Genomic DNA, 27758 nt, shown 5'->3' with positions numbered 1-27758 from the left:
AACGCTAAAATGTATCACATCATTGCATGTTCAACGCAACCGTGGCAAACAAACAAGTGTTGTTATGTGCATGGCCAGTTCTGATGGTAAATCCAAAGAGACAAACTTTAATACTTCACTTAACACAGCAAAGCTGATGTCTTCTTGGGTTGTTACCTAGTTACATTGTTAAACAGCTGCCCACAAGTACTGACTTTAATGATGCAATCGGGCTGCAGTTCGGACCCAAATTATATGATGTGAACAGAGACCAGCACGCGAGATCAGAGCACTAAAATCAAAAGCTGTGAGAAATGAAAAAATAACTATTATAACTAAATAATTATTATAAAGCATTGACATATTAACAAGGCAGTTTTCAAAGTTTTTACAGATTTGCAGTGCTAGTGGTTATAAAGCTGCAGAAAATGAAACATAGTGTATGTAGATTATTACCTGAGCTTCACTTAAGAATGTGCCACTGGGAAAGACACACGCCCATTTTGGATTTGCGAAGTTCAGAAATCAGTGAAGGAGGATTTTGTTAGCAAGGTTTATCTAACTCGTAAAGAAACAAACATTGGCAAACACACACACACACACACACACTTCTGCGATTTTCCCTTTACATAAGGATCAAAGGACAAAAGCCTTGCTATGCAAACACACACACACACATACAAGTTGTTTGCTGATGGTGCAGTGGAGTTGAGACAGGAGCATTTATCAAGTCTAATCACCTGAAGCTATAAACTCCCAAATCCACCACACATTATTCAACTTCAAAATTACTTTACTATCTCTAGATCATCCTGCCAACAACACAATCATGGATATCCAGCCCATCCTTATGACACCTCAGCATCTCGGACTGATAAAGTCATAGTCACAGCTGCTGTGAGTCTATGTGTGTTTCCGTGTGTCACCCTGGAGTCGAACCAAGCGCTGCACAGAGGCTAGTGTTAGCTAGTGTTATGCCTAGAGGAAGGTCTGACTTCAAACATCACATCAGGATGAAAAAAGCACACAAGTTGCTTCAAGGACTGAGTCAAACAGTAGCTCAAACCTTGAACCCGACTGCACCAGAAACAACCCACAGCCCTTAGCAGTTGCTGACTGCAGCTTTAACCTTATCTGCATCCGCTACTGTATTCAGCTGAAAAAACATGTGCATGAGAACTCACATGGATAATTCAGGTAATGCATTGCAAAAACCTCTGACAAAAACTGAGGAGCTTATGTAAACGATCTGTCAGTTAAAGATGCTATATGTGACATATAATATGCCTTACCAGACATGTGTTCCTGTCTCTCATGTGACTGCTGTGAGAGCTCTATCGTTCCATCGATCTGAAACATTTTCAAGTCTTCCTCGTCCAAGGCAATATCTCCCCAAAATGCAGCTAGAAAGGGAAACAGAGAAGGATATTATTAGAATACACAAGCACACACTCTTTGGCATCATCATTGATTGCTGGTCTAAGTGCTGGCAGACATCTATGCTGAGTCAATGGCTTAGTGTGGCCTGAAACCATTGACTGATGCTAATTTAAGGTTTGCTGCATACACAATCGATCGACAAGTTAACATCTCAGGCTTGTCAATTTGCCTTCCACATTCACACAGACTAAGTTCCCCTAAGTCAATGTATACTGCCCTTAGATGCTGTTTAAAAATTAGCAAGCTGGCTATTGCTGATGACAAGGTACATATACTATGTAAATACTTCCTGCTCTGATCTTCCCAACCCTGTTAATATAATGTCTGTATCCCGCCTGTATCAACATTCCTAATGTTTAGTCATGACATCATGCAACCTTAAATTAGTCTGTCGCCAAGGAGATTGTAAAGATGGCCAAGAAAAAGGACATAATATTGGGAACTCAGCCGTGTGTGTTTGTGTGTGTGTGCATGCGTGCGTGTGCGTGTGTGTGTGCATGTGTGTGAGAGTGTGAGAGAAGTTTTGGCAGGTCGCTCACTCCTCAACCTTGATATAAAACAATAAACAATAAGAACTATGCTTTAAGCTATCTTGATTGTTCCATACTGAAATAAACTTTGCTCTTGTGCAGGCATGCGTGTGTGAGCATGCATATGTGTATGCACACGTAACTGTAACTTTAGGCCACCACTATTGTTTCTTCTGTATTGTGTGTTTGTGCATGTGTGTAATAAGCATCCATCCCTCCAATATCAATTCCTTTGTTCAGTCTGAATCCATGATCCATGATTGTGCCCTGTATCACATTCAAGAAGAGTCTCCTAGGAATCATACCCTTTACAGAAAACTAATATTAGCACTGTTCTAACCCCACTCTACTCATCTATGGGACTCTCTGCTATGACACAAAATGACAAGTGTAGAAAAATGAATATAGTTATTGTGAGTTCTGCAAGCCTAGAGAAAGTCTCTTTAGAATTCTGCTCTAAAAATTTTGAAGGCTTTTCAGAAGACTTCATCTACTAATATTCTTTTTATATTATTCTTATCTTATCAATTCTTATCAAAATATTAATAAATACAGTCTTGACCAACACAAATTATGCATAGTTTTAAAGCTTAGAAGCTCTACTTTACAGTGTATGTAGGCATTCTGACTAAAACTGAACAAGTTCTTTTAAATTTGCAGACAAATCAGAAGTATCGTTTTGATAATTTATTTATAATTTTGCACTGCACATATTATTGTAATCTGTAAAAACATCAAACTGATCAAATATCCATGTGTCATATGTTGTTAGAAAGCTCTCAAAGAGTGGAATACTACCAGCCTATGTTTTTACTCGCAGACAAAAATATAGCGATTAATAGCTAAGTATATGTCTTTGAAATATGTTCATGTGAACAAGTGTTGCTTATATGCCATAATTTCACTAATAACTTCACGAAAAGTAAACAGAACAACAAATATCACATAACATTACTTAGAGGAGAAGGTTATATTTAAAAAGAGCCCACACACATCGGATGCATATAGATCATTAGATAATCCACACAAAGCACAATGTGCTCACAACACATAATGTGCTGTCTGGCTAAAAACGTTAGATTTCCTAGCCCAGATGACTTTATTGGAAATCCCAATTTCAGTGTTGGCACTACACTGAACTTTTTGTTGTAATATTTACAATAAACTTTGAATACCAGATAGCAGCTTCCAGAATTCATAGCAACATGCAGTAAAATAACATACTGCTATTTCAAAATGCACAATGTTATTGTAAGAAATTAATACTTTTACAATTTTCTTATAAACCGCCATGTCTATACAGTATTTTCTTATTTTGCTTTCTTTTTTCAGTCCCTCTGTATAATGTATTCTGGTGCAGCAGCTTAATTTCCAACAAAAGATCAATTAAGTCTTATCTTATCTTAAATTACTTTTTCTTATCTTAAACATAACATCATGAAAATGAGGGGTTGATCCTAGGGCTTTATATGGAGGAAATTACAGTGTACTCATTTAACTTGAGTGGTTACTTTCACAGATTAAAACCCCATTTATCTATCAGATCGAAAGAACACCAAATCCAACCCACAGACTACAATGCATACTATATTTCAGTCCCTGCAGATTAATTTTACACTTAAAAGTTGAAATGAGGTCTCTCTGCAGAGTTGAGGGCAGTGTCGAGAGTGAGATAACAGCGCCGTGGCTCCAGGTGAACAAGCGAAAGAGCCTCCATACTTAACAACAGAGGAAAATGCTTTGTGTTGAATCTGTGAATTGATATAGGAATTCTGGCAGTGAAGCCCAGAATTGCCATAGCAATCACATATTCGCCTTACATCAATGAGCCACTGACTGCACATCTTAGCTTAGCACCAGTCAATAACTTCAGCCATGCTGATCAATAAACAGATAGCAGAAGCTGTAGTCAAGAATCGATTATAGGGGGCCTGGGTAGCTCAGTGAGTAAAGACACTGACTACCACAACTGGAGTCACGAGTCCAGGGCGTGCTGAGTGACTCCAGCCTGGTCCCCTACGCAACCAAATTGGCCCGGTTGCTAGTGAGGGTAGAGTCACGTGGGGTAACCTCCTCGTGGTTGCCATAATGTGGTTCTCGATCTCGGTGGGGCACGTGTTGAGTTGTGCGTGGATGCCGCGGAGAATAGCGTGAAGCCTCCACACGTGCTATGTCTCTGCAGTAATGCGCTCAAAAGCCACGTGATAAGATGCGTAGATTGACGGTCTCAGATGCGGAGGCAACTGAGATTTAGTGACTCTGTGAGAGTCACTATGCCACCACGAGGACTTAAGAGCACATTGGTAATTGGGCACTCCAAATTTAGGAAGAAAAGGGGATAAAAATTTTTTTTTTTTAAAGAATCGATTATGAACTTCAAGGGGGAATTGAGCGGATTGCAACTAATACGTGATTGCCACTGTGACACCACTTTGAACTGGGATTGTGAACTGTACAGTTGCTCTTTCACAGTGAAGACATTTAAATCAAATTAAATTGATGGTTAAATAGCTTTGCATGTACAAGCTCAATAAAGCAATGACATCATTACTGCTCTAATCTGAAAAAATTTTCAGGGTTCCAGACTGCACCTAAAATGGTCGCAAATGCAACAAATGTCAAATCTGTTCGCCTTTGGCGACAGTCAGGAACAGGGATGTGCATGGGGGTGGACACTGCTTTACCCACAAGTGCTGATGTGCCCCTCTGGGAGAAATAAAGGATTTAACTTTTTTTTTTTTTTTTTTTTTTTTTTATGCATTTGGCAAACACTTTTATCCAAAGTGACTTACAGTGCAATTATTTCAGGGACAATCCCCCTGGAGCAACCTGGAGTTAAGTGCCTTGCTCAAGAACACAATGGTGGTGGCTGTGGGGATCGAACCAGCGACCTTCTGATTAACAGTTATGTGCTTTAGCCCACTATGCCACCACCACTCCATTTTACTTTTATTTATTTTATCAAATGCTTTGAAAGGGACTTTCATAAATATATTATATGTGATTGTTTTGTGGTGTTTTAGTCACTGTAAAATTTAACAGTTTTTTCCTAGTATTGTTTTACGTTAATCTGGTCGGGTAGGCTTTGATAATCAGGTCCCCAGACCTTCAGTATAATTCATGTTATTAAAAACATTCACATATTTTTCTTTTCACACATATGCCATTTAACAAGTTCAAATAATGCCTGATTTGATTTTGGTTATAATTGCTTCAGGGGGTGTCACATCTAGAGCAGATAGAGTCAAGTATGGTTCATGGGATGGTTTGGGGAAAATGGCTGGATATACTAAAAACAATTGCGGTCGCTTTTATTTTGGCGTGATATATTCATAATATTCTATTTTTTTTAACAGCATTATGGATAAATGCTTTCATTTGTTGTGTTGAATGTTATAGCATGTCTCTTAAAGTGATAGGACATTTGTCGCTCGTTTATACTAGCAAATTCATGCGTTTCAGCTGATACTGGATCTGTGAGTGACACAAATGTTACAGAACAACGCAGGACATTTCACACACAAGTTTGTGCGAGTCACTAATGACAATAATGACAATATGGACTGGGGAAATAATGCAGGTAAAGTGAAATTCACAATTGTCTCAACTGAATGATTATTAGATATATTAATATCCTACTGATTTGATGCTTCCAGACTTTGACTGTAATTAGGTCTGTACAATTAAATTAGCCGTATGGTTTTTGGGTTCAGGCTTATTAGAGCTATTTAATTTATCTAGTGAAGACAATTGTTTTTGTTTGATTAATATTCCCTACATAAATGTATGTTGGCAAGCAATCTGCATCTGGTTAATTCTATAATAATCAGTGGCGGCTTGTCAATAGATGGCGCTGGGGCGCTGCCCTCATCAAAATTCCAGAAATATACATGAATACAAAAATGATATAAAAAAATAAAATAGTTTACTCATACGATGTGCAGGCAGGTAGTAAGAGCCTCATCATTTAATAAAAACTATCTTTAATCGGTTAACTATTTTCTATGTTTTTCCATATGTTTCATGCGGTTTAATGGGCGAGGGACGCCGGACAAATGGATGTCCATCTGAGTCCTTAAATTTTCGGGCAGCATGTGACCTGAAGCTGGTCTCTAATTGGTTTCTTAAAGATTCTCCTCCGGGCGCAGGTCGCTGCGTCCCTGGCGAATCAGAATTGGATACATGTTATTTTATCCAATCTGATTGGTTCTCGTCACCTGTCATTCAACTTTTCGCTCTTGGCCACTACTGCGAGTGTGCAGGCGACTCCGCCAAAACTTTGCTAGGCTGATCACTTTCGCAGAGATAATGGCAGCAGTTAAACCAAACTCGGTCATTGATTTACAAAAAACCCTTTCACAAGGCGTTCGCTGGAGGAAGAAAAAAAAGGAAACTCTCTCCATTCCATTGGTGAGCAGAGCAGTGGTTCTCGGCCAATAAAGATGCACCGGGCGATCAGTTCAGAAGAGCGTGAAAGGATTGCAACAGAGGTGACTTTGTTATAGAAATGAGTTTAAATACCATTTTACATTATTGTTGTGCTGCAGAGATGTCCTGCCCACATATCATATTCTACAGACTCGAGAAAAAACATTTTGTTTGGTATAAATCCTTACAAAAATCATAATTTTTATATTATACAACAGCATCCCAAAAATAATAATTTGGCAACATAAAAATAAATGATCAAATGAAATATGAAGCCACCACAAACTACTGTCTTGTATGGGACAAAAACTCAAATGGCTCTATTTTTATTTTGAAAGTCATTGCAACTGTGACAACTAGTGGCCTACTCCAGGTTACTACCTTACATTTACATACATATATATATATATATAATATTTAATTATCTCTATAGGTCTGTGATCCTGGGACACACTAGGGAGCGTTTCTCCTTCACAGACCACCTTGTCTGTGCCACCTTGTTGCAGGGGGACAGGTTTGATGAGTACAAGGATACCTTTCCTGAAGATGCATTGAGCAGCACCATGAAAGCGTACCCGATGCTCAGTGGAAGCAAGCTGAAGACAGAGCTCAGTCTCATCTACAGCAAGGAAGAATTCAAAGCCTGCCGTGGTGCTGTGGACCTATTCCAGCTGTTTATGGAGAATAATCTCGAAGAAGTCTTTTCCTAAACTGTGACTCTCCTAAAAGTTCTCATTACCACACCCATGACCACGGCTGAAGCTGAGAGGTGCTCCTCAACCTTGAAAAGAATAAAAACTTTTCTCAGAAACACCATGACCCAGGAGAGGCTGAATGCACTGGCATTGCTCTCCATGGAAAAGAGACTTGTTACTGAGATGACTGACTTTAATCAGAGAGTCATTGAGAAATTTGCTGGCCAGAAAGAAAGGAGAGCAAAATGTATGTTCAAGTAGTCAACATGCTTTTTAGTACTGCTTTGTATTTATTTTCGCTCACAAAAAAAGCGCCCCCCCCCAAAAAATAATTATCACCAGCCGCCACTGATAATAATAATTAGTATATTAGTCCATGTATAATTCCATGTATTCTCTTTGTATTACCCAATTATTGATTATTAATATTGATTAGTTATTGGGTTTTCATGGTTTGGGCCACTAGCACCCAAAATGTCTGTGCATGACCCTGGTTGGGAAAACTTTGTGTGCGTGCATATGCGTTTTCTACAGATATCATATTGTGAGCTATTGAATTACATCTTTGGAGCACAAGCCAGTGTGTCTTATGCAGTTTTTTAGCCTTTCTGTTGAGATGAGTTTTCACAGTGCAAGCCATGGACTGCATCCGAAAGCTTAGACAGCTGACTTTCTGCCATGCTCAACACTTTGCTGCCTAATCAGTTCATGGTTTAACCAACAGCGTTTTTTTATCTTTATCTTTATAAATATTTCTTTATTTTTATCTTAAGGAAATACAGCCTCTGAAGGAATGTTCTGCTTCTGCTCGCTTACAGGCAGAAACTGAAACAGGATTCACCCGCCCTCAGAACGATCCGGTGTTTGTCGGACCAATCAGACTCTATGCTACAAGATCATGTGGACTGGGAGATGTTCCGGTCCACCTCTGATGATGAAATCGAGGTCTATGCTGATACCGTAACGTGTTTCTTCAGCAAGTGCATAGATGACGTAGTGTCGACCAAAACAATACGGATCTACCCTAACCAGAAACCATGGAGTAATAGCGATGTTCGTGCAGCACTTAATGTGCGGACATCCGCTTTTAATTCCGGGAATGCGGAGGAGCATAAACAAGACAGTTATGCCCTTCACAAAACTATCAGAGCAGCCTGACTCACAGGACTCACTGCAATTTTCATACTGCAACAATCACTCCACTGATGATGCCATTGCACTTACACTACACACTGCTTTCTCCCAACTGGAAAAAAGGAACACATTTGTGAGAATGCTGTTTGTAGGCTACAGCTCAGCATTCAACACCATAGTGCCCTCCAAGCTTGATGTGAAACTCTGGGCTCTGGGTTTAAACAGCTCGCTGTGCAGCAGGTTCCAGGACTTTCTGTCAAGCAGATGCCAGGTGGTTAGAAAGGGCAGCAACATCTCCTCATCACTGACCCTCATCACTGGAGACCTGCAGATCTGTGTTCTCTGCCCACTGCTGTATTCCCTGTACACACATGACTGTGTGGCAACACATGGCTCCAATGCCATCATTAAGTTTGCTGATGATACGTAAGGACGGTGGTAGGTCTGATCACTGACAATAATGAAACAGCCAACAGAGAGGAGGTGCACACTCTGACACACTGGTGTCAGGAGCACAACCTCTCCCTCAACGTCAGTAAGACCAAGGAGCTTGTGGTGAACTTCAGGAGAAAAGACAAAGAACACAGCCCCATCACCATCAATTGAGCACCAGTGGAGAGATTCAGCAACTTCAAGTTCCTCTGTGTCCACATCACTGAGGAACTCATATGGTCCGTTCACACTGAGGACATTGTAAAGAAGGCTCACTACCTTCCTGAGATGGCTAAGGAAGTTTGGAATGAACCACCACATCCTCACACGGTTCTACACCAGCACTGTAGAGAGCATCCTGACTGGCTGCATCACCACCTGGTATGGCAACAGCACCGCAAAATACTAATGCGTGGGCACATTCCCAAAAAAACAGAAGGAGCAAAGTGCATCTATTTCAGGGAGCATGTTTCTTAAATAAAGATTGACTGGGTAAAAACAGTGTAACAGTTTAAAGGACACCTCCTTAACCGGTAATTAAATATTTGTGAGGTAAAGACCATATGATAGGGTGACCACCTGGCTATTGCTCTGTTGCAGGTCAGCAGACCTGATTTTGCGGGACAATGCGGGACATGAGGGAGAGATAACTTACTATTATTGTACTAGGTGAATAAATATTGATTTTATATTAGATGTATTTTTGCAGTGATGTTAAATGTTAATGACAGCGCTGTGAACGTCACTCAGTTTGGCATAAGGTCTACGATACAAACTAATTTTAACAGCTCAAACCTACTCAATGTAAAAATAATGAAGTGAAAATAATAATCTAATCTTTAAAAAGCACATTTCCAAATAAGCACATCAATTCCATTATAAAAGACTAGAAAGATTAAATTCGATCTTAACGGATTTAGTGCATCTTGAATTAATTTTTTTTGTCTGATCTGGCTGCTTCGAGTAGGGCATTCTCATTCATTATGACTGTAGAACTCCTGGCAGGTGTAGGTGATCACTTTAACCAGGAGTTCACTTTTGATGAGATCCACAGATGCTCTGTTCCTTGTCTCTGTCCACGCAGCGGTCATCAGTGAAAACACCCTCTCCACGAACGCGTTGGTGACAGGAATGCTCAAAGCCAAAGATATCAGAGCTGTCTTGTTTGGGGCACTGAACTGCTTCAGCAGAGCTGTCCGTGAAACTTCGGTGGCATACCCTGCACTCTCCTCTTTAGGGTCACCTGTAACTGGTTTTAACCATGTACATATTTTCTCCAATTCTTTATTATATGAACAAAGACACTTTTTCTTCTCGGGAGCTCCGGATAGACCCATTTTTCCAGTGTTTTCCCGCTCTGGCAAGAAGAAAAGGCTGCGCTGTGCATTTTCAGTGTTTTCTTATTAACTTTTTTTTAATAGTGATTTTGTAAAGAAAGGACGATGCAATAAAATGATGCCGAAATAATAATAAAGATAAAAAATTATACAGACAATTGTATATTATTAGGTGTATGTTGTGTTGTGTAACAGATGTGTAAACTGTGTTATATGTAAATCAGATGTTTATTATAATTGTCATACTGCTATGTTGCTTGGAACCGCACCCAAGACTTTCACCCACTGTTGCACTTGTGTATATGGTTGGGTGACAATAAAAGGATTTGATTTGATTTGAAGCATTTTCCAGCTTTCGAAAGCAATGATATCTGATTTGTGGAAAAAAATACTCTTAATCAGCCAAAAAGATTAATCTCCTTAAACTATGGTGCATTTTTTGGGCTGCCGCCCACAATTTTTCACACTCAAATTTAAAAGCTCATACTGTGATGCTTTAAAAATTCACATGGACTAATTGCAAAAAACTGTCTAATTTTTCAGAGAACCACCCAAATAAAAAATACTTTTATTATTTATTATTCTACCTCACTCATAAAATAACAAGCACAATATAAAGATCTAAAATAGTAGGTGGTGCTCTAAAGCATTTTAGCCCTAACAGATGTGCTTGTCAATAGACATTCAATCTCATTTTCAGTTCAAGTACCACCCTTATTGTTTCATTAAATATCTTAGCCTCTGAATGGACTAGAAACTCAATCTACGTGTCAATAGAAAGCTGAGTTTTCCCAGACATATTTTGTTCTGGACTTCTAAGATATATGGCACATTTTTTAGAGACCTTACTAAGGTAAAAGTAGATATTGTTTTAGATAGATAAAGTTTTTAGCTATTTGGAGCTTATAGCAGCAGTTATCGGAGCATAAAAGAGACGTTTGTGTTTGATGACATAAATAAATCATATTTCACATAGTGATTCTTTGGAAAATCTTTCGAACTGAGGTATTAGGGCAACACAATTAACTGTACAGTCACATTCTTGAGAGTGAGAGCTTTCATTTGATATATGAATTGTCCATTTATGTGCTATGTAAAGGACTTTTAAAGGATTTTGTTATTTTAAGGAACACATGCAGAAGTTATCGTTATCTCTGAAAATTTCAGAGTATAAGCTTTCAAATGAAACCTCATATGTCTGACTTATACGGAGACTTTCAAGTTTAAAGCATAAACGTTTTTCATGATATAGCACTCCGTAAAATTTAAGGGTTTAGGTTTAAACTCAGGAGTTGAATCTGACAATCGGATTACTGTACATTTATAAGATTTTATCACTGATGATCTACTGTTGATGAAATACTTCTCATTTTGTAAAATGTTTACTTTGTAGTCTTTATATTGTAATACATTTTAAATAATTGTAACAGTGCATATTTTGTTTCCTTTATCTGTTTGCGAGAGGAGCTGGGAGCACAGATATTTCAAAATAAGGAACCCCTATGCTGGGGCAGTTTTAGGGTCACTGTATATTTGGGGCTGAGCCCAGACCTCTATGGACATGTATGGAGCCATCCTTTGATGAAATGTCAAAATATAATACACTTTATAACAAATGTTTAAATGTTACATCTGTGAGGTGTCATTTATATAATAAATCTTTAAATATTACTGAAACCACAAATAAAATGTCCTTCTATATTTAGCCTCAAAGATCAAAAATTACTTGCTTTTAACACTATGTACTTTAAAACGTGGTTTGAAACATTTTCCCTTTAACCTTTTTGAAAACACATTGTTTACAAATAATAGTTTTATAGCCTATTATTGATTCGTGTACTCGCTTTGAGTTAGTTTAGAAGATAGCTCCATAGTCATTTTTTATTTTTTTGTCTGAAGCCATGAGTTTCCTGCGGACTGTCTCATCTGCAGGGCAATAAAAAGGTTTTGACAAATATGAAATGATAATATTAATTCCAAGGTTACAGTAGAGCAGTGGGAAGTGTGTTTTAATCTGGGTGCAGTGATATCTGCCAATGATTGTGTATTCAAATGAGAGCTTATCCTGGCAGTAACACTACAGTTCCAAATTATGAACTTTTTTCTCTGAGGTTATCCTGGAAACTACTAAGTAATTCTCATGGTTTCCTTTTATAATTTAAGAGCAATGTTTGAGGAGAGTCGTGCTGTAACCAACTGTGCATCTTATTTAAGCATATTTGTACCGTTAATGAAGAAATGCATGATAATTAAATTTTTTTTTTTTTTTTTTTGTATAACAAATCTTACCTTAAGATAGAATCAGTTAACCACTTCAGAAATCGAGATACTGCTTCCGAATGTTCATGTACCCTGAAATCAACCCCATCTCCTTAATTACTGACAAGCACCGACCTTCATCATACATTTTTTCCCCTGTGGTGCAACTGATAGCATGTTGCACGACACACAGGTTCTGGTCCCAAGGAAGCCAGGAAGTATTAATTTTCACTTTGACACATGGTTTCTGGTCATGTGGAAACCAGATGGAAAATACGTTCACATAACCAATGGTGAATATAATTTCAGAGGTTATATTTGACTGTTACACAGTCTGTTAGGGTTATGGTTGGGGTTTGGGTTAGGGTTAGGGACATTCCTGCTGACTGCATTCTATCTTTTACTTGATTTTACTTGATTTTGATGCTAAAGTGTGGACATTTCACCTCAAAAACACTTCCAGCTAGGCCACTAGGGACAGAAATCGAAACCAGGGGCGTGTCTAGGGGGAGGCTGGGGGAGGCAGTGCCTCCCCTAGGATAAGCTCTGCCTCCCCTGAGAATTTGAGAAATAATCTGTCCATCTGTTGTTTTGAGTGTAGCCCCGAATGTATTTTGAATAGTTGACTGACAAATATGAAACCGGACAAAAGCCTATGTAAACCCCCAAAATCATAAGTTGCCTTATTTCATTGTGCTTTGGCTTTGCACATACTGCATACAGCCTGTAAAAATAGACATAGGCATAATCTAGCCTATAGAATAAGTTCCTTTGCTGTCGGTAGCCTATGGGCGACTCCGTTTCTTCCTCTCTGTTGAATATGCAGCAGGTAGAGGAGGAGCTTGCACAGTCGTTGACATCAACTAACGTTACTTAGTGGCGAGTTAATGGCAATTAGCAGGAAAGACAGCAAAAATTAAGCAAATGAGGCTTTGGGGATTTTTCCGAAAGAAGTCAGTGGGTAAGAATTCACATTTGTTTTTGTCCTTAAAGTCTTAAAATCATCATCTAGCTGGCTTTCACCCACAGTAGGCTAAACCTCAAGAGTTGTAACCTCTAACCTCCTTGTTTAGATTGACGCAGCTTGGTAGCTCCGAGTTAACGCAGTCGCCTCTCACGCCGGAAAGACCGTGGTTCGAGGCCTGTTTGGAGTGTACTTTTCTTGTTTATCAGGTGTTGTTTTCGCTAAGGATAGCCAATAAGCATTAACATAAAATGTATGTGTGACTTGTTTTGTGATATTAGTTTGTAGGAAATATACACTTTGATTTGATTAAATGGTTTTGTAGAGTGTAGATGAGCTACAGACTGAGGAGCAGCAGCAGCAGCTGTGCCAGATTCAGGCATGGAAACTGGTAACAATTAATAAGTCACTTTACTTTAGAGAAAGTTAAAAGTGAAACATTGTTTATCTCAATGATCCTAATGAAAGGATTTTGACAGATGAATTATTCTCATAGAGATGATGAGATTTATAAACAGTTCGATGCCATAGTGTGCCAATGAACTTAGACTAAAGTCATTCATGTATTGCTTTAACTTAGGATCTTATACATCATTTTGACTATTTATGTCAAAAAATATAAATGATTTATATTCAATATTTTTTTACCTCACTTTACTCACTATAATATAACTCTTTTGTGATGACTTTATGTTAATGTACATGAAAATTCAAGAATCATGATAGATATTACGGCAATCCCACTGATCTGCTCTTCCCAATACATTTTCTTCAATGGTATTGGTCTACAATTTGACATATGTAGCTGATTTGCAATAAGTTATGTGCTGTATCTGTTCTTTTGCATCACAGATGATTCAGGGAGGAGAGAGGATGTTGAGGATAGTACTAGAGTGGAAGATTTAGGAACTGTAGAAACAGGCCCAGCCAGAGCAAAACTCAAAGAACACCCTCTCACCAGCTTTGGACTACAGGGAAGTGGTTGCTAGTGTGAAAATAAAATTGTCTGGGCTAAGCCCCTGATGTCCTTCAATGCTGGAAACGCCTCTGCATCTGATGATAAATTACAATTTAAAAGTGGATTGTTTTGTGCATATTTTTCCATCGCTAGCAGATGAGTGAGGTCTGACACAACAAAAATCCAGTTTAAGCCCTATAGTCTAATAGGGGCCCTGTGCCTATCTCTGGGTTCCTGGCTTAGAAAAAGATATGCACTAAAACAGATTGTGTGTAGTATAGCTTAAATTTGCGCCGATTTTTTCAATTGTTCATGTTGCCCCCAAACAAGCCAAATGCCCCCCCAAACATGATATCCTGGTAACCCCTCTGCCACAAACTGATATGTTGAGTTCACAGTGTGATTAGTCTGCACAAAAGCTGTTCCAAAAAGTAGAAAGCATAATTATGTCATTTATTATGCCTTCTAAGATACCGTCTTTTAGTAAAATTATAAGGCATTTTTGTGCAGAGTGAAAAAAAATCGTCTCACTTTAGTTGTGTCATGTCTCACTAGTTTTCAGTGCCTCTAGTCATAAGCGCTGCGTTTTAAGGGACATTGTTTCGAGATAAATGTAGTTTGAAACTTTGAAAAAAACATCTTGAGATCCCTGAATTCTGAGTCATTGAGCACAAGAGCACATCATCTGTGGAAGGCTGTGCTGCCTGCTCGCTGGTTTGACGAGGCGTGTTTCCTGGACAGCTACATCACTGACTCCCTTCTACTGCAACAATTTGGTAAAAGCTTGCAATGCTCCGATGTTAGGAATATTCCTTATTACGAAATTTAAGTAAGTCAGGGCATTATTAATAGTATTTAAAGTGTTACTTTTCATACAATTAATCACACTAAAGCAGCCCTAATTTTATTTGATTCAATACTGAAAAGCATCTATAACAAATGTACTATTTTATCTCATATTTGTGTGTTAGAAACATGCTCTAATCAATGGAACCAATTGTGATTCTCCCATGCATTGTGATATTTTTGTGGCATATGGAGATGTAAATAGGAAAGCAGCTGGCCACTGATAACTCATCTTATCTTGTCTTGTTTTTTACTCAAAGTCAATCACTTCAATCTTACTGACAGACTGTTTATGTACACAGAGACAGCAAATGTTGTGGAGAATTCTGGAGGGAGGCAGTGATCAACACACGTTCCCCTTCTGTCGCTCTCTCCACGTTGTGTCAGAGAAGCGACACTAGGGGTCTCTCTTGAGCGCCGATATTCACCTCTGGACTATGAAAAAAGGCCAATGAGAGTTGGTAACCAGTATTTGCATGTCCCGCCCCCGGACATATGGGTATTTAAGCGGCGCAAATACGGGAGTTCATTCAGAAAATTTCTTCGGAGCCGATGGTCGTGTCTGCAACTGCTGCGTGTACACACCGAGTTCCTGTTATCCCTCTGCTGCATGCTGTTGGATTCTACGGCGCACAACAGCGGCTTTCTCCTGTTTGCACGGCTGTGCATTCCTACCCCTGGGCGCATCGACAGTGCAGATTTAAAAACTCTCACAAGTTTTTTCCCTAAACGAGTGATTTTATTTAAAAGAGTAATTTCCTCTAAAAGAGCAAAACACAGCAGCGTTGAACGTCCTTTTAAGGACGCGTCTTTATAAAGATGCCCTTCCGCCCCTGTGTTGTTCCTGGATGCGGTAGATTGCTCTCCGCTTCCGACGGCCACAGGCGCTGTCTCGTGTGTCTGGGTAGCGTTCACACCGAGGCTGCGTTTGTGGATGGTTCATGTTCTCACTGCGAGAACATGACCATGACAACGTTGCGGTCGCGGCTTGCTTACAACCGTGAGCAAGCCACTCCAGCCGCCCCCCGTGTCGCTCCTTCTTCCCATGGGATTGAGGACGATGCGGCTGGCGATGGAGGCGATTTGGGGATGGCAGCGGGTGCAGCTCTGCCGGGTATGCCCCCTCGGATCACCCGCACCCCGACAGGCTCGTTGATTCCCGTCCGTGCTCGAGGCAGCGGTGACTCGCCTCACAGCCAGTCGGCCGACCCTCTTGCGATGGAAGCAGATGAGCTCGCCGCGGCATCGGAGGGCGTGTTATCTGATGCTGAGGACTCCCCTGGGCTGCTGCTTTCGGGCCTGCACGCCCAGGCTGAGGCTGACGCACAGATGACGGACATGCTTTCCCGGGCAGCCGACAGCGTGGGCTTGGATTGGAACCCTCCATCCTCCCCACAACCATCACGGCTCGACGACTGGTTCCTGGGGTCTGGGCGCCGCTCACAGCCTCGCCCCCCCGGTCCCGTTTTTCCCGGAAATGCATGACGAGCTGACATCTTCGTGGAGAGCACCCCTCTCCACTCGTCACATCGCAACAGGCTCGTCCGCCCTCGTCACCCTCGATGGTGGAGCGCGCCATGGGTACGAGGCGATTCCCCGGTGGATAGGGCGGTTGCGATCCATCTATGCCCCGGTACCCCTACCACCTGGCGAGGTCGCCCCGTACTCCCTTCCCGGACCTGTAGAGCAACCTCCTCGCTGACAGCGCAGGCCTACAGCGCCACCGGACACGCCGCTTCCGCCCTGCATGCCATGGCTCTCCTGCAGGTCCACCAAGCCAAGGCACTACGCGACATGCACGGGGGTGGCCCTGATCCCGACACGCAGCAGGAACTGTGCTCAGCGACCGACCTCGCCCTGAGAGCGACGAAGGTCACAGCGCAAGCGCTCGGGCAGGCGATGGCCACACTAGTGGTCCAGGAACATCAACTGTGGCTAAACATGGTTGAGATGCGTGAAGCCGACAAGACTCGCTTCCTCAATGCCCCTGTCTCCCAGTTTGGCCTCTTCGGCGACACCGTCGAGGACTTTGCCCAGCAGTTCTCCATGGTGAAGAAGCAGACGGAGGCCATCTCTCACATCATGCCTCGCCGCAAGCCTGCCGCCACGGCCCATGCCCCGTCTGCTCGCTGAGGGCATCCTACCGAGGCCAGAAGGCAAGCCCCTGCTCCGCCTCAACCCGGCCCAGCTCTCAGCCCCAGCGTCGAGAAAACCGCAGGAAGCGCACGTCCCCTGTCTCACGGACCCCCTCGAGGACCCGGAAGGCTCCCAGGTGCTCCTGAGACAACGCACCCAGAGCCCAAGACGTTAGCTCCGGAGGTGGTAAGACTGCTCCGTCCCCCGGTGGAGGGCCGGGAGGAGAATCCTTTGTTTTTTCATTTGCCGCACCCCCTAACACGGGCTGCGGTACCCAAATTCTCAATAAAAGAGCTATTTCCTTTGTCTCTGGGGCACATGGCCGCAAATGCCGTTCTCACGGCACTCTGCTTTCAGGTCTGGTGTTAGGTCCAGAGGACGCCAACACCAGACCTCCTCCTCAGTCACGAACCCGCCCCCCGCCGGGTGCGCGGAGCAAGGTAAGTGCTTTGAGTTCATTCTCAGCACCAGAGCCTCGGGACGCCACGTTGCCTCCCGACGCCACGTTACCTGTTCCGCACCGCTGCGAAGCCCCGCCAGGTACGTCCAAAAAACCCGTCCCCTTGGTGCCCCTAGCACGGAGTTTAGAGGCGTGGCTTTCACTGCCCAACCCATCACGCTGGCTGCACCGGACCATTCGACTCGGTTACGCAATTCAGTTTGCCAGGTCTCCGCCCCCCTTCGTGAGCGTGCATTTTTCCGCAGTACACGGCCAACATGCCCTCTCCCTGCGCGAAGAAATCGCCTCCCTTCTATTAAAGGACGCGATAGAGCCTGTCCCTCCAACCGAAACGAAGAAGGGTTTCTACAGCCCTTCGTTGTACCCAAGAAAGGCGGCGGCTTACGACCAATCTTGGACCTGCGAGTTCTCAATCGGACCTTGTCCAAACTCCCGTTCAAAATGCTCACCCAGAAACAAATTCTATCTGGCGTCCGGCATCTAGATTGGTTCGCAGCGGTAGACCTGAAGGATGCGTACTTCCACATCTCAATTCGCCCTCGACACCGCCCCTTCCTAAGGTTCGCGTTCGACGGCCAGGCGTATCAGTACAAAGTCCTCCCCTTCGGCCTGTCTCTGTCCCCTCGCGTCTTCACGAAAGTCGCAGAGGCAGCTCTTGCCCCGCTCCGAGAAGCCGGCATACGCATACTCAATTACCTCGACGACTGGCTCATACTGGCCCACTCCCGAGAGTTACTATGTGCACACAGAGACCAGGTGCTCAGCCACCTCAGCCGTTTGGGGTTTCAGGTCAACTGGGAAAAGAGCAAGCTCTCCCCGGTCCAGAGCATCTCTTTTCTCGGTCTGGAGTTAGACTCAGTCCCAATGACAGCACGTCTCTCCAACGAGCGTGCTCAGTCAGTGCTGAAATGCCTCGCTTCCTTCAAGCCAGGCGCCATGGTCCCGCTAAAACGTTTCCAACAGCTCCTGGGGCATATGGCATCCTCCACGGCGGCCGCGCCGCTGGGGTTGATGCATATGAGCCCACTTCAGCACTGGCTCCGGACTCGAGTCCCGAGACGAGCATGGCTTTGTTGTGCACACACAACATAAAAGTTACCTCTGCCTGCCGCCAAACCTTCAAACCCTGGACAGACCTCTGCTTCCTAAGGGCAAGAGTACCCTTGCAGCAGGTGTCCCGACGCATTCTGGTCACAACCGATGCCTCCAAATTGGGTTGGGGCGCCGTATGCAACGGGCGCGCAGCCGCAGGCCGGTGGAACCGAGGCCCGCTGCGCTGGCACATCAACTGCTTAGAGCTGCTGGCTGTTTTTCTGGCCCTGCAGAAGTTTCTTCCGTTAATTCGGAACAAACACGTCCTAGTCAGGACAGACAGCACCACGGTCGTAGCCTACATAAACCGCCAAGGCGGAGTACGCTCCCTCCACATGTCACAGCTCGCCCGTCGTCTCCTCCTTTGGAGTCAGCAGCGACTGGAGTCACTGCGCGCCACTCATATCCCCGGCAACCTCAATGTGATAGCGGACGCGCTGTCAAGACAAAGCTTGCCTGGCGGACAGTGGAGGCTCCACCCCCAGTCAGTCCAGCTGATTTTGGGACCGGTTCGGCAAGGCTCAGGTAGGCCTGTTTTCCTCCCAAGAAACCTCCCACTGCCCGCTCTGGTATGCCCGGACAGAGGCTCCCCTCGGGGCAGATGCATTGGCACACAGCTGGCCTGCGGGGCTGCGCAAGTACGCATTCCCCCCAGTGAGCCTTCTTGCACAGGTGCTATGCAAGGTCAGGGAGGACGAGGAGCAAGTCATTCTGGTAGCCCCTTACTGGCCTACCCGGACTTGGTTTTCGGACCTCACGCTCCTCACGACAGCCCCTCCCTGGTGAATTCCCCTGAGGAAGGACCTTCTTTCTCAGGGATGGGGCACGCTGTGGCACCCGCACCCAGACCTCTGGAACCTCCACGTCTGGCCCTTGGACGGGATGCGGAAGATCTAGCCGGCCTACCACTGACCGTCATAGATACAATCAATCAAGCCAGAGCCCCCTCTACCAGGCATCTCTACGCTCTAAAGTGGCGTCTGTTCGCGGACTGGTGTTCTTCCCGAGCCGAAGACCCGCAGAAGTGCGCAGTTAGGTCAGTGCTCGTGTTTCTTCAGGAGAGGCTGGAGTGGAGGCTGTCCCCCTCCACCCTCAAGGTGTATGTCGCCGCTATCGCGGTCCACCACGACACGGTAGACGGCAAGTCTCTTGGTAAGCACGACTTAATCGTCAGGTTCCTAAAAGGTGGCAGATCCAGCCCTTTCACTGCTGTGTCCAGTACGTGCTTTACGTATTTATCTGGACCGCACACAGAGCACCAGACGCTCTGAGCAGCTCTTCGTCTGCTTTGGGGGACAGCAGAGAGGGAATGCTGTCTCCAAGCAGAGACTCGCCCACTGGGTTGTCGACGCCATTTCCCTGGCTTATCACACCCAGGCCGTGCCCCTTCCCCTCTTGCGGGTCCGAGCTCACTCCACCAGGAGTGTTGTGTCCTCATGGGCACTGGCTAGGGGCACTGCCCTAGCAGACATTTGTAGAGCAGCGGGCTGGGCAACACCTAACACTTTTGTGAGATTCTACAATCTCCGAGTTGAGTCAGTATCGTCCCGTGTTTTCTCAGGTACCGAGCCCGTAGAACTCGGTGGCACACCCACGATCTGACCGGGTGAATCGCTTGCACCTAGCGTCCTTCCCCCTAACCAGGGGAAACAGTGCGCCTTCATTCCCAGGAGATCTCAGGTTTGGGACACTGGTCGATTCCTCCCTAGCCCTCGTGGGTCGCAGTTCAGCGGAGGAACTCGCTGACCCAAGCCACTGCGGGTACCGCAAGCTACCCTGTACTGGTATAGGTGCTCCACAGGTAAGGCCTCCTTCGGACTCCCCTGTGTGTAACACCACGGTCCTGTCCCCTCTGGCGAGCTGACTCCCGTGTTTCCCTTAGGCAGTCATGGCTGCCTCGGCTGCCGTGGTGTATGTTCCCCCCTCTATGAGGCTGGATCCACCACCGCACTGACTTTTCCACATAGGCCCTAAGCAGGCCTCTGATGGTTTTGCCACTTAAACTTGCCTCCCCTCTCGGGTAGGCGTGGCCTCCGCAGGGTCTTCTCTGCCCTGAATAAGGGCTAAGACCCCCTTCCCTCAATGCGTGTAAGGGCCCCGGCCTTAGTTGCTCTATGCGAGAAACATAGAGAGAAAAGAGGCTCGGCCAGGCTTAGCCCGTTCCCAGGTTGGCGGCCAGACCCTTGTTCCCCTCCAGGGTAACGATAAGGAATCCTGATGGCTTAAATGTGTGTGTGTGTGTGTGTGTGTGTGTGTGTGTGTGTGTGTGTGTGTGTGTGTGTGTGTGTGTGTGTGAGAGAGAGAGAGAGAGAGAGAGAGAGAGACTTCAATCTACACTGTCAATGCCATTGTCAGTGTATCAAAGCACCTTTTCACACGTCAGGATGTGTAAAGCTGTAATTGTTTAATTTGTGAAATACATTCTAGGAGGAAGTGCACAGATTGCTGACTCATGTTTTCCTGCTCCAGAACAAACAGACCATGGTGAAAGCAGAGAGCTGATGCTGAAATTGTTGGGCATTTTCAGATGCTGGCTGTCAGGCCAGAGTGCTCCTGATCCTCTTTTATTAAACATGACTCCATCTCACACCTAACATAGCAACATGCTCATTTATGGGTAGCACTTTATTTTACAGTACTGTTTCACATTTACGTACTATATAACTACAACAACTATGTAATTACTAGGCACTAACCCTAAACCTAACTCTAACCCTAACCTTAACCCATATTTAGTACATGTAGTTATCTAATAGTAGTCAGTAATTTCTTGGGTTAGTACACTGTAAGTATACTGAATGTACACATGCTGTCACGATACATTTGAGGAAGGACCCAAGATGAAGGATGGCAATGAATGGTGTTTTATTGAAAGGAGAAAAAAAAATTATATACAAACAAAATTCTCACAAGGGAGAAATAAAAGATGTCACAATCCTGCCACATGACAAATAAAACCTGACCAAAATGGCAAGATCATGACAGTAATGTAAAATAAAATGCAATCCATCTATGATTATGACAAGCTAACTGAACAGTGAAGTAAAAAATATAGGCAGTCAAAGGGCCAAGAATCAAACTGATGAGGTCTTGAATTTTAATGTGAGTGTGTGTTTAGACATATGAAGACATGTTGTTTCTAATGTCTGATGTAAGGCAAATTAAATTAAAACGTCGATTTACCCACATGACACTAACTAAACATATACAGAGCAAAATATGGAAAAGTAAGTAAGATCATTTTTTTTATTTCACTCACTATCTCTCTGTTTTGCTGTATTCACAGTTTTACGACAAAACCCCTCTTTTGTAAGGGGCATTAATGAGTTTTTGTGTGGGGGTATGTGTGTGAGAAAGAGAAGGAGAGACGGAGAGGGACAGAGAGACTCTTCTCAAGCTAAGTGGCAGGATGCAGGCTACCAGGAAGAGGTAAGTGCCCGAAAGAAGAGGGCTTCCACACTCGTCATACACATACATACAAACACACACACAGGGAGGGAAATCAGTGGACAAAGAGATGGAAATGTGCTTAGTTCACTCTAATGGTATGAGATAAGCACACGGCAAAATATAAACATTATGTTTTCCCAAGACGACCAACTACACAAATACAGAGTAATAAGCAATATTGCAGACAGATGGCCATGAATCTCTCACATATGTAGAGGTGGGATTTTCACCATAATGTATACACACAAACATATGCACCCAGCAGAAGCAGAGATCATCTTTCTTAATATGTAAAATCTCCATCTGTCCTATGCTGCAGTTTGTATGATTAAGAACTGAAGGTAAGAACAGATGTTAAACTCTAAAAAAAATACTGTGACAGTAGCATTAATTAAGACAACAAAATACACTTTAATATCTCTATAAAGACAACAAACAGATAAACAGTTTGTACACATGATGAAGAAAAGAACACGCAAAACAATTGCACAGACTCCAGTAAGACTAGACTACTGTCAGACTGGGACCCTTCTGCAAGCTAATTTATATCCTTGTTCCCCTGACAGGGTTTTTCCTGCATAGAGAATTACTAGGCGGCCGCCTCCGTCAAATTTTGTGCCGCCTCCGGCTGTCTACAAAACTCTGGTGTGTGGCTTCGTGGAAAACACTAACAAACGTTGCACTCGGTGGATTGTCATTTGTAACAACAAATCTCAGCAATAATAATAAAATAACACCGCTGTTGAATAGTCGCTTGATTTAACATAACTTGAGATCATATAAAACTATAATGATGACACACTAGAGGAGAGGAGTGCTGCAGCTCGAGTGTCTGATAGAAATACAGATCACAGCTTGCCGGTATATCTCTATTTCATCCTTAATTAAAGTTCAAATAATACGGGAGTGTTACATGTAAATAAGCACAAACTCCAAAACTGTAATTCTCTGTGCAGTCAGAGCCGATTCAACCAGTCGCGGAAGAGACCCAATCTGAGCAGGAGTCGAGACCGGGAGAGATTTAGAGTGATGCACACTCTAACACGGAGACGCTCCTCTCTCACCCCCACTGTCTGCAGCTCGCAACGTCATCATCATGAGATCATAATGATAAGATCAATCTTATGTCAAAAATAACACTAAAATGACAACAACAATAAAATGTGTGTGTACATATATATATATATATACAAATGCTTATCAATAATACCCTTATGACTAAATGTTACAAAAATATGACTAAAACTACATTAAAAGGCCCAGACTTTGTCAACTAAAACTTGACCAAAAAAAAATAAAAAATAGGATAAGGTTGACTAAATATGATAAAAACTAAAAAGGACATTTGACACAGGATTAAGACTAAAACTAAATTAAAAAAACAGCTGACAAAATTAACACTAGTATTCAGTTGCCAGGTCATTAGTAGTGTATTAACGCAAAGCCAAGTAGTATGGTACCACCTCCGCCTAATTTTGAGCCAGGAAAAACCCTGCTGACACATCCTAACACACTACTTTAACAACATTTAAAAACTAGTGAGTACAACCTCACAAAATCCAACCCTGGCCTCTATAAAACTAATGGAGAAAGCCCACATATGTAGGTTAAGAAGTGAAACCCAGAGAGTATCTGAAGGAAACTGTTGGTGAAATATGAGTGAACAGTACAGAGGGAAACTCATAGAAACACATTACTATGCCTACAGTTTTGCAAATGATTTTTACATGGCTCGTTGTTTTGTCTAGTGGACAAATCCATAGCATGTTCTGGAGTCTATGCAACTGTCCCAGTGAAATGAACACTAAAGGTGCTACAACAAAAATAAATTGTATTCCCTTTCACAAATTACGATTAAAAAGGCAGATTTTCAATTCATAAACACGTACTTTTCGCACTGTATCAAAATAGTTTATCTATAGTGTATGACTTGTAAGACGAATTTTAATGTTTGTATTAATGAACTACATTTACAAGCTTGTTCGAGTGCAATGAGACTGTGCGGAAACTCAACTGATAGAGCGGTGTGCTTCACTGTAATTTAGTTTGGTGTACTAACATATGCTATAATTTCAGTGCTCTAGACTCACTAATTGACCCCACACCTTAAAAAAGCATTTCTGACCAATCCTGTCTTAGCAACTGTTGCCGGGCAGACTCTGACACACTTTTTCCAATGAGTGTCTATGGGAGTGATGTGTGTTTGAGCAGTATTAAGCAGGATTTTATCAAAATTATCAAAATAAATGTAAAACACTTTGTTGCTAGGTCACTTGTAACACATGAGGTACCTAGAGAGGAAGCACACATAGGAGGAAACCACCCCCTATCTGAGGGTTGCCCCCCCCAAAAAAAAAATCATTAAAATATGTGTATTGTAAATAATATAATGATATATTCTTAAAATAATTGTTTAAGAAATAAAATAATATGGGGCAACAACAAAAAAAACCTTAGTGTCCCCTTCAAAAATTGCTCTTGAGAATTGTTATGTTTATTGTCCCCCCCAACATTTTGATGAAATTTTCACCCCTGGAAGCACACTAAATAAATGTAAAAAAAAAAAACATAATATGGATTGAACTGTAATAGACCTCATTCTCAAATAAACATGAATAACATTTACTCCTAAGTAAATTAAAGCTAATAACATTCATTCATTCATGTATTGTTTCAGGTCTTAGACCTCACAGCATTAAAGTGTGTGTGTTACGAGACGTTATAAGCAGAGCTTGTAAGAGCAAGCAACCTTAAAAAAATATTCCAGGTTCAATGCAAGTTAAGGTCAATCAACAGCATTTGTGGCATAATTCTGATTACCACAAATATTCATTTTCCCTCCTTTTCTTTAAAAGAAAAACAAATTACAGTGAGTTTACAGTTAAGCACTTACAATGGAAGTGAATGTGGCCAATGGAAGTGAATTTGGCCAATTTTTGTGTGGGAAATTATAATTTTATTAAAGCATTCAATTAATTCTTTTGTTACAACTCATGTATTATCTGAGCTGTAAAGTTGTTTAAATTGTTATTGTTACAGTCATTATAGGGTTTTAGGGTTTGTTGACATCACATCGTCATGGCAACGAATTTGTAAACTTGGCTATAACTTTACACAGAAAAGGTTAGTAAGCGATTTTATCACACTAAAATCATGTTAACACGCATACTGTTTATGTCTTGTGGCTATACTTTTAAAACAGTGAGTATTTTAACATTCAAAAATTGGCCACCTTCACTTCCATTGTAAGTGCCTCATTGCAGCCCAGATTTTCGCTTTTTTTAAAGAAAAGGAGGGACAAGTCAAAAATACTTTTTTGTGGTAATCATTATTATGCAATAAATGCTGTCGATTGAGCTTAAATTGTATTAATTGTATTAACCAAGGGGTGCGGAGCTTAGCAAAGGGTCAATTGTACATTTGCATAATTCCAAATATGCCTGGCCGCTAAAAGTAACTATTGAAATCTAAAATACCCCCATAACACCAGGTTTTTGTGGATGGAAGAATGAATGTGAGCATTTCACTGCATTAAAAGGCCATTGTCAACTCAGCTGCAAACAGAAACTCAAAAATACTTCCTCTAAATTTCCACCAAAATAAAGCTTTGAGGAATTAACCAGGCTGCATAGCAATGCCACATGCAAGTTAAGAAATCATTACGGAAATATGATACTAATGTTAGGGCTGGGCGATATGGCCAAAATTTTTATCACGATAATCTTTTTCATATTGTTCGATATCGATATTTATCATGATATACATTCACACATTGCACTTTCTTTTTTTATTTCAAAGTTGACGGAAGAAAAGAAGAAAAAAATTATTCTAAACAGTAAATATAGTCTCTGCAAAACTGCACAGGGGGTCTAGAGACTGCCAAAGCAGTGGGGTCTGCGGGATCTTTTACCAATTTTACCGTATTTTACCATTTATCAATTGAAAATGAATCTTAAAAGATCATCTGTTTGTTCTGAAGCATAGTGACAGCAGTCCAGTATTTGTTGGAATATTTTTACATTAAAATTAAATATTTTTTTATATTTCTTTAGATTCAGATACCGAAGTATGGAGCATAGAAGCCTTTGTGACTGTGGAATGATGCTGAATGTGGGTTCAGGGGTGTCCCGAGAGATAATTTAGAAAACGTTTTTTTATTTTTTTTTTAAAACATTTGTATATTTTCATTAAAGTGAGAGACTAGTCTACCAACTAGTAATTGTAGTCTTTCCTTATCCATTCCAGACATCCAATTAATTTTCACAAACTTAGAACAGAAATCTATTTGTTTATTCGATTTGTTTATTATTAAAGGCTCGTAACATGCTGATTAATAAAGATACATTTAGAAGGGAAAAACCTGGTCTAAAAGGTGCTTTGAAACCACGTTAACTCATGTGGCGCTTCATGTCTACACACATGCATGGAAAAGAGACAACGTGTGCAGCGCGGGACAGGGCATAAATGATGCATGTTTGGTGCTAGAGAACAATATTCAAGATTACAGCACAGAAAGATCAGAGCTGTTGACTGTCGCGCTCTTCACTAGAGACGATGAGAGGGCGCAACCATTGTCATGAAGTCTTGCGGTGCGGATGGAATCAATCTGGTGTCTGAAGTAGCCTAACCGTGCATTCAGACCAGAGGGGTCGAGAGCATCAAATCGGTGGCGAGAAGCGGTACGTCGCGTCTTGTCCGGTGTGAGCTTCAGAGGAAAGTTCAAGTGCAGGCAACATTAAGGTAATGAGCTTTGACGCGGTTCGATGGCAACCTCTTAGAGTATAGAAGTGCGCCGCTCTAACGAAGTCTTAAGAACACAACAGTGTAAACTTTGGTTCCCACCTAACATTAGTTCCGAAGACAAAATGGAGGAGAAACTGATTATTGCCATAGCAGATTTTCCCGTAATATATGACCTGTCCCTGTTTTCTTACAGGGATATATATATATATATACACTCACCTAAAGGATTATTAGGAACACCTGTTCAATTTCTCATTAATGAAATTATCTAATCAACCAATCACATGGCAGTTGCTTCAATGCATTTAGGGTTGTGGTCCTGGTCAAGACAATCTCCTGAACTCCAAACTGAATATCAGAATGGGAAAGAAAGGTGATTTAAGCAATTTTGAGCGTGGCATGGTTGTTGGTGCCAGACGGGCCGGTCTGAGTATTTCACAATCTGCTCAGTTACTGGGATTTTCATGCACAACCATTTCTAGGGTTTACAAAGAATGGTGTGAAAAGGAAAAATATCCAGTATGCAGCAGTCCTGTGGGCGAAAATGCCTTGTTGATGCTAGAGGTCAGAGGAGAATGGGCCGACTTATTCAAGCTGATAGAAGAGCAACTTTGCCTGAAATAACCACTCGTTACAACCGAGGTATGCAGCAAAGCATTTGTGAAGCCACAACACGCACAACCTTGAGGCGGATGGGCTACAACAGCAGAAGACCCCACCGGGTACCACTCATCTCCACTACAAATAGGAAAAAGAGGCTACAATTTGCAAGAGCTCACCAAAATTGGACAGTTGAAGACTGGAAAAATGTTGCCTGGACTGATGAGTCTAGATTTCTGTTGAGACATTCAGATGGTAGAGTCAGAATTTGGCAT

General features: G+C 42.3%; 1 protein-coding gene across 2 annotated transcripts in view; it reads right to left on the bottom strand.

Moving 5' to 3' along the window:
* LOC127643694 (dorsal-ventral patterning tolloid-like protein 1) overlaps positions 1 to 27758 on the bottom strand; it is a 101152-nt gene that overhangs the window by 61304 nt on the left and 12090 nt on the right. For both annotated transcript variants that reach the window (XM_052126510.1, XM_052126509.1), the window contains exon 3: positions 1272 to 1382. In XM_052126510.1, coding sequence (XP_051982470.1) covers positions 1272 to 1382 — 111 coding nt within the window. The remainder of the gene's footprint in view (positions 1 to 1271; positions 1383 to 27758) is intronic.

Source organism: Xyrauchen texanus, chromosome 5 (genome assembly GCF_025860055.1).
Source record: "Xyrauchen texanus isolate HMW12.3.18 chromosome 5, RBS_HiC_50CHRs, whole genome shotgun sequence".
Lineage (NCBI taxonomy): Eukaryota > Metazoa > Chordata > Actinopteri > Cypriniformes > Catostomidae > Xyrauchen > Xyrauchen texanus.
The sequence above is the reverse complement of the archived record's forward strand: the minus strand, read 5'-3'. Positions and strand labels throughout refer to the sequence as shown.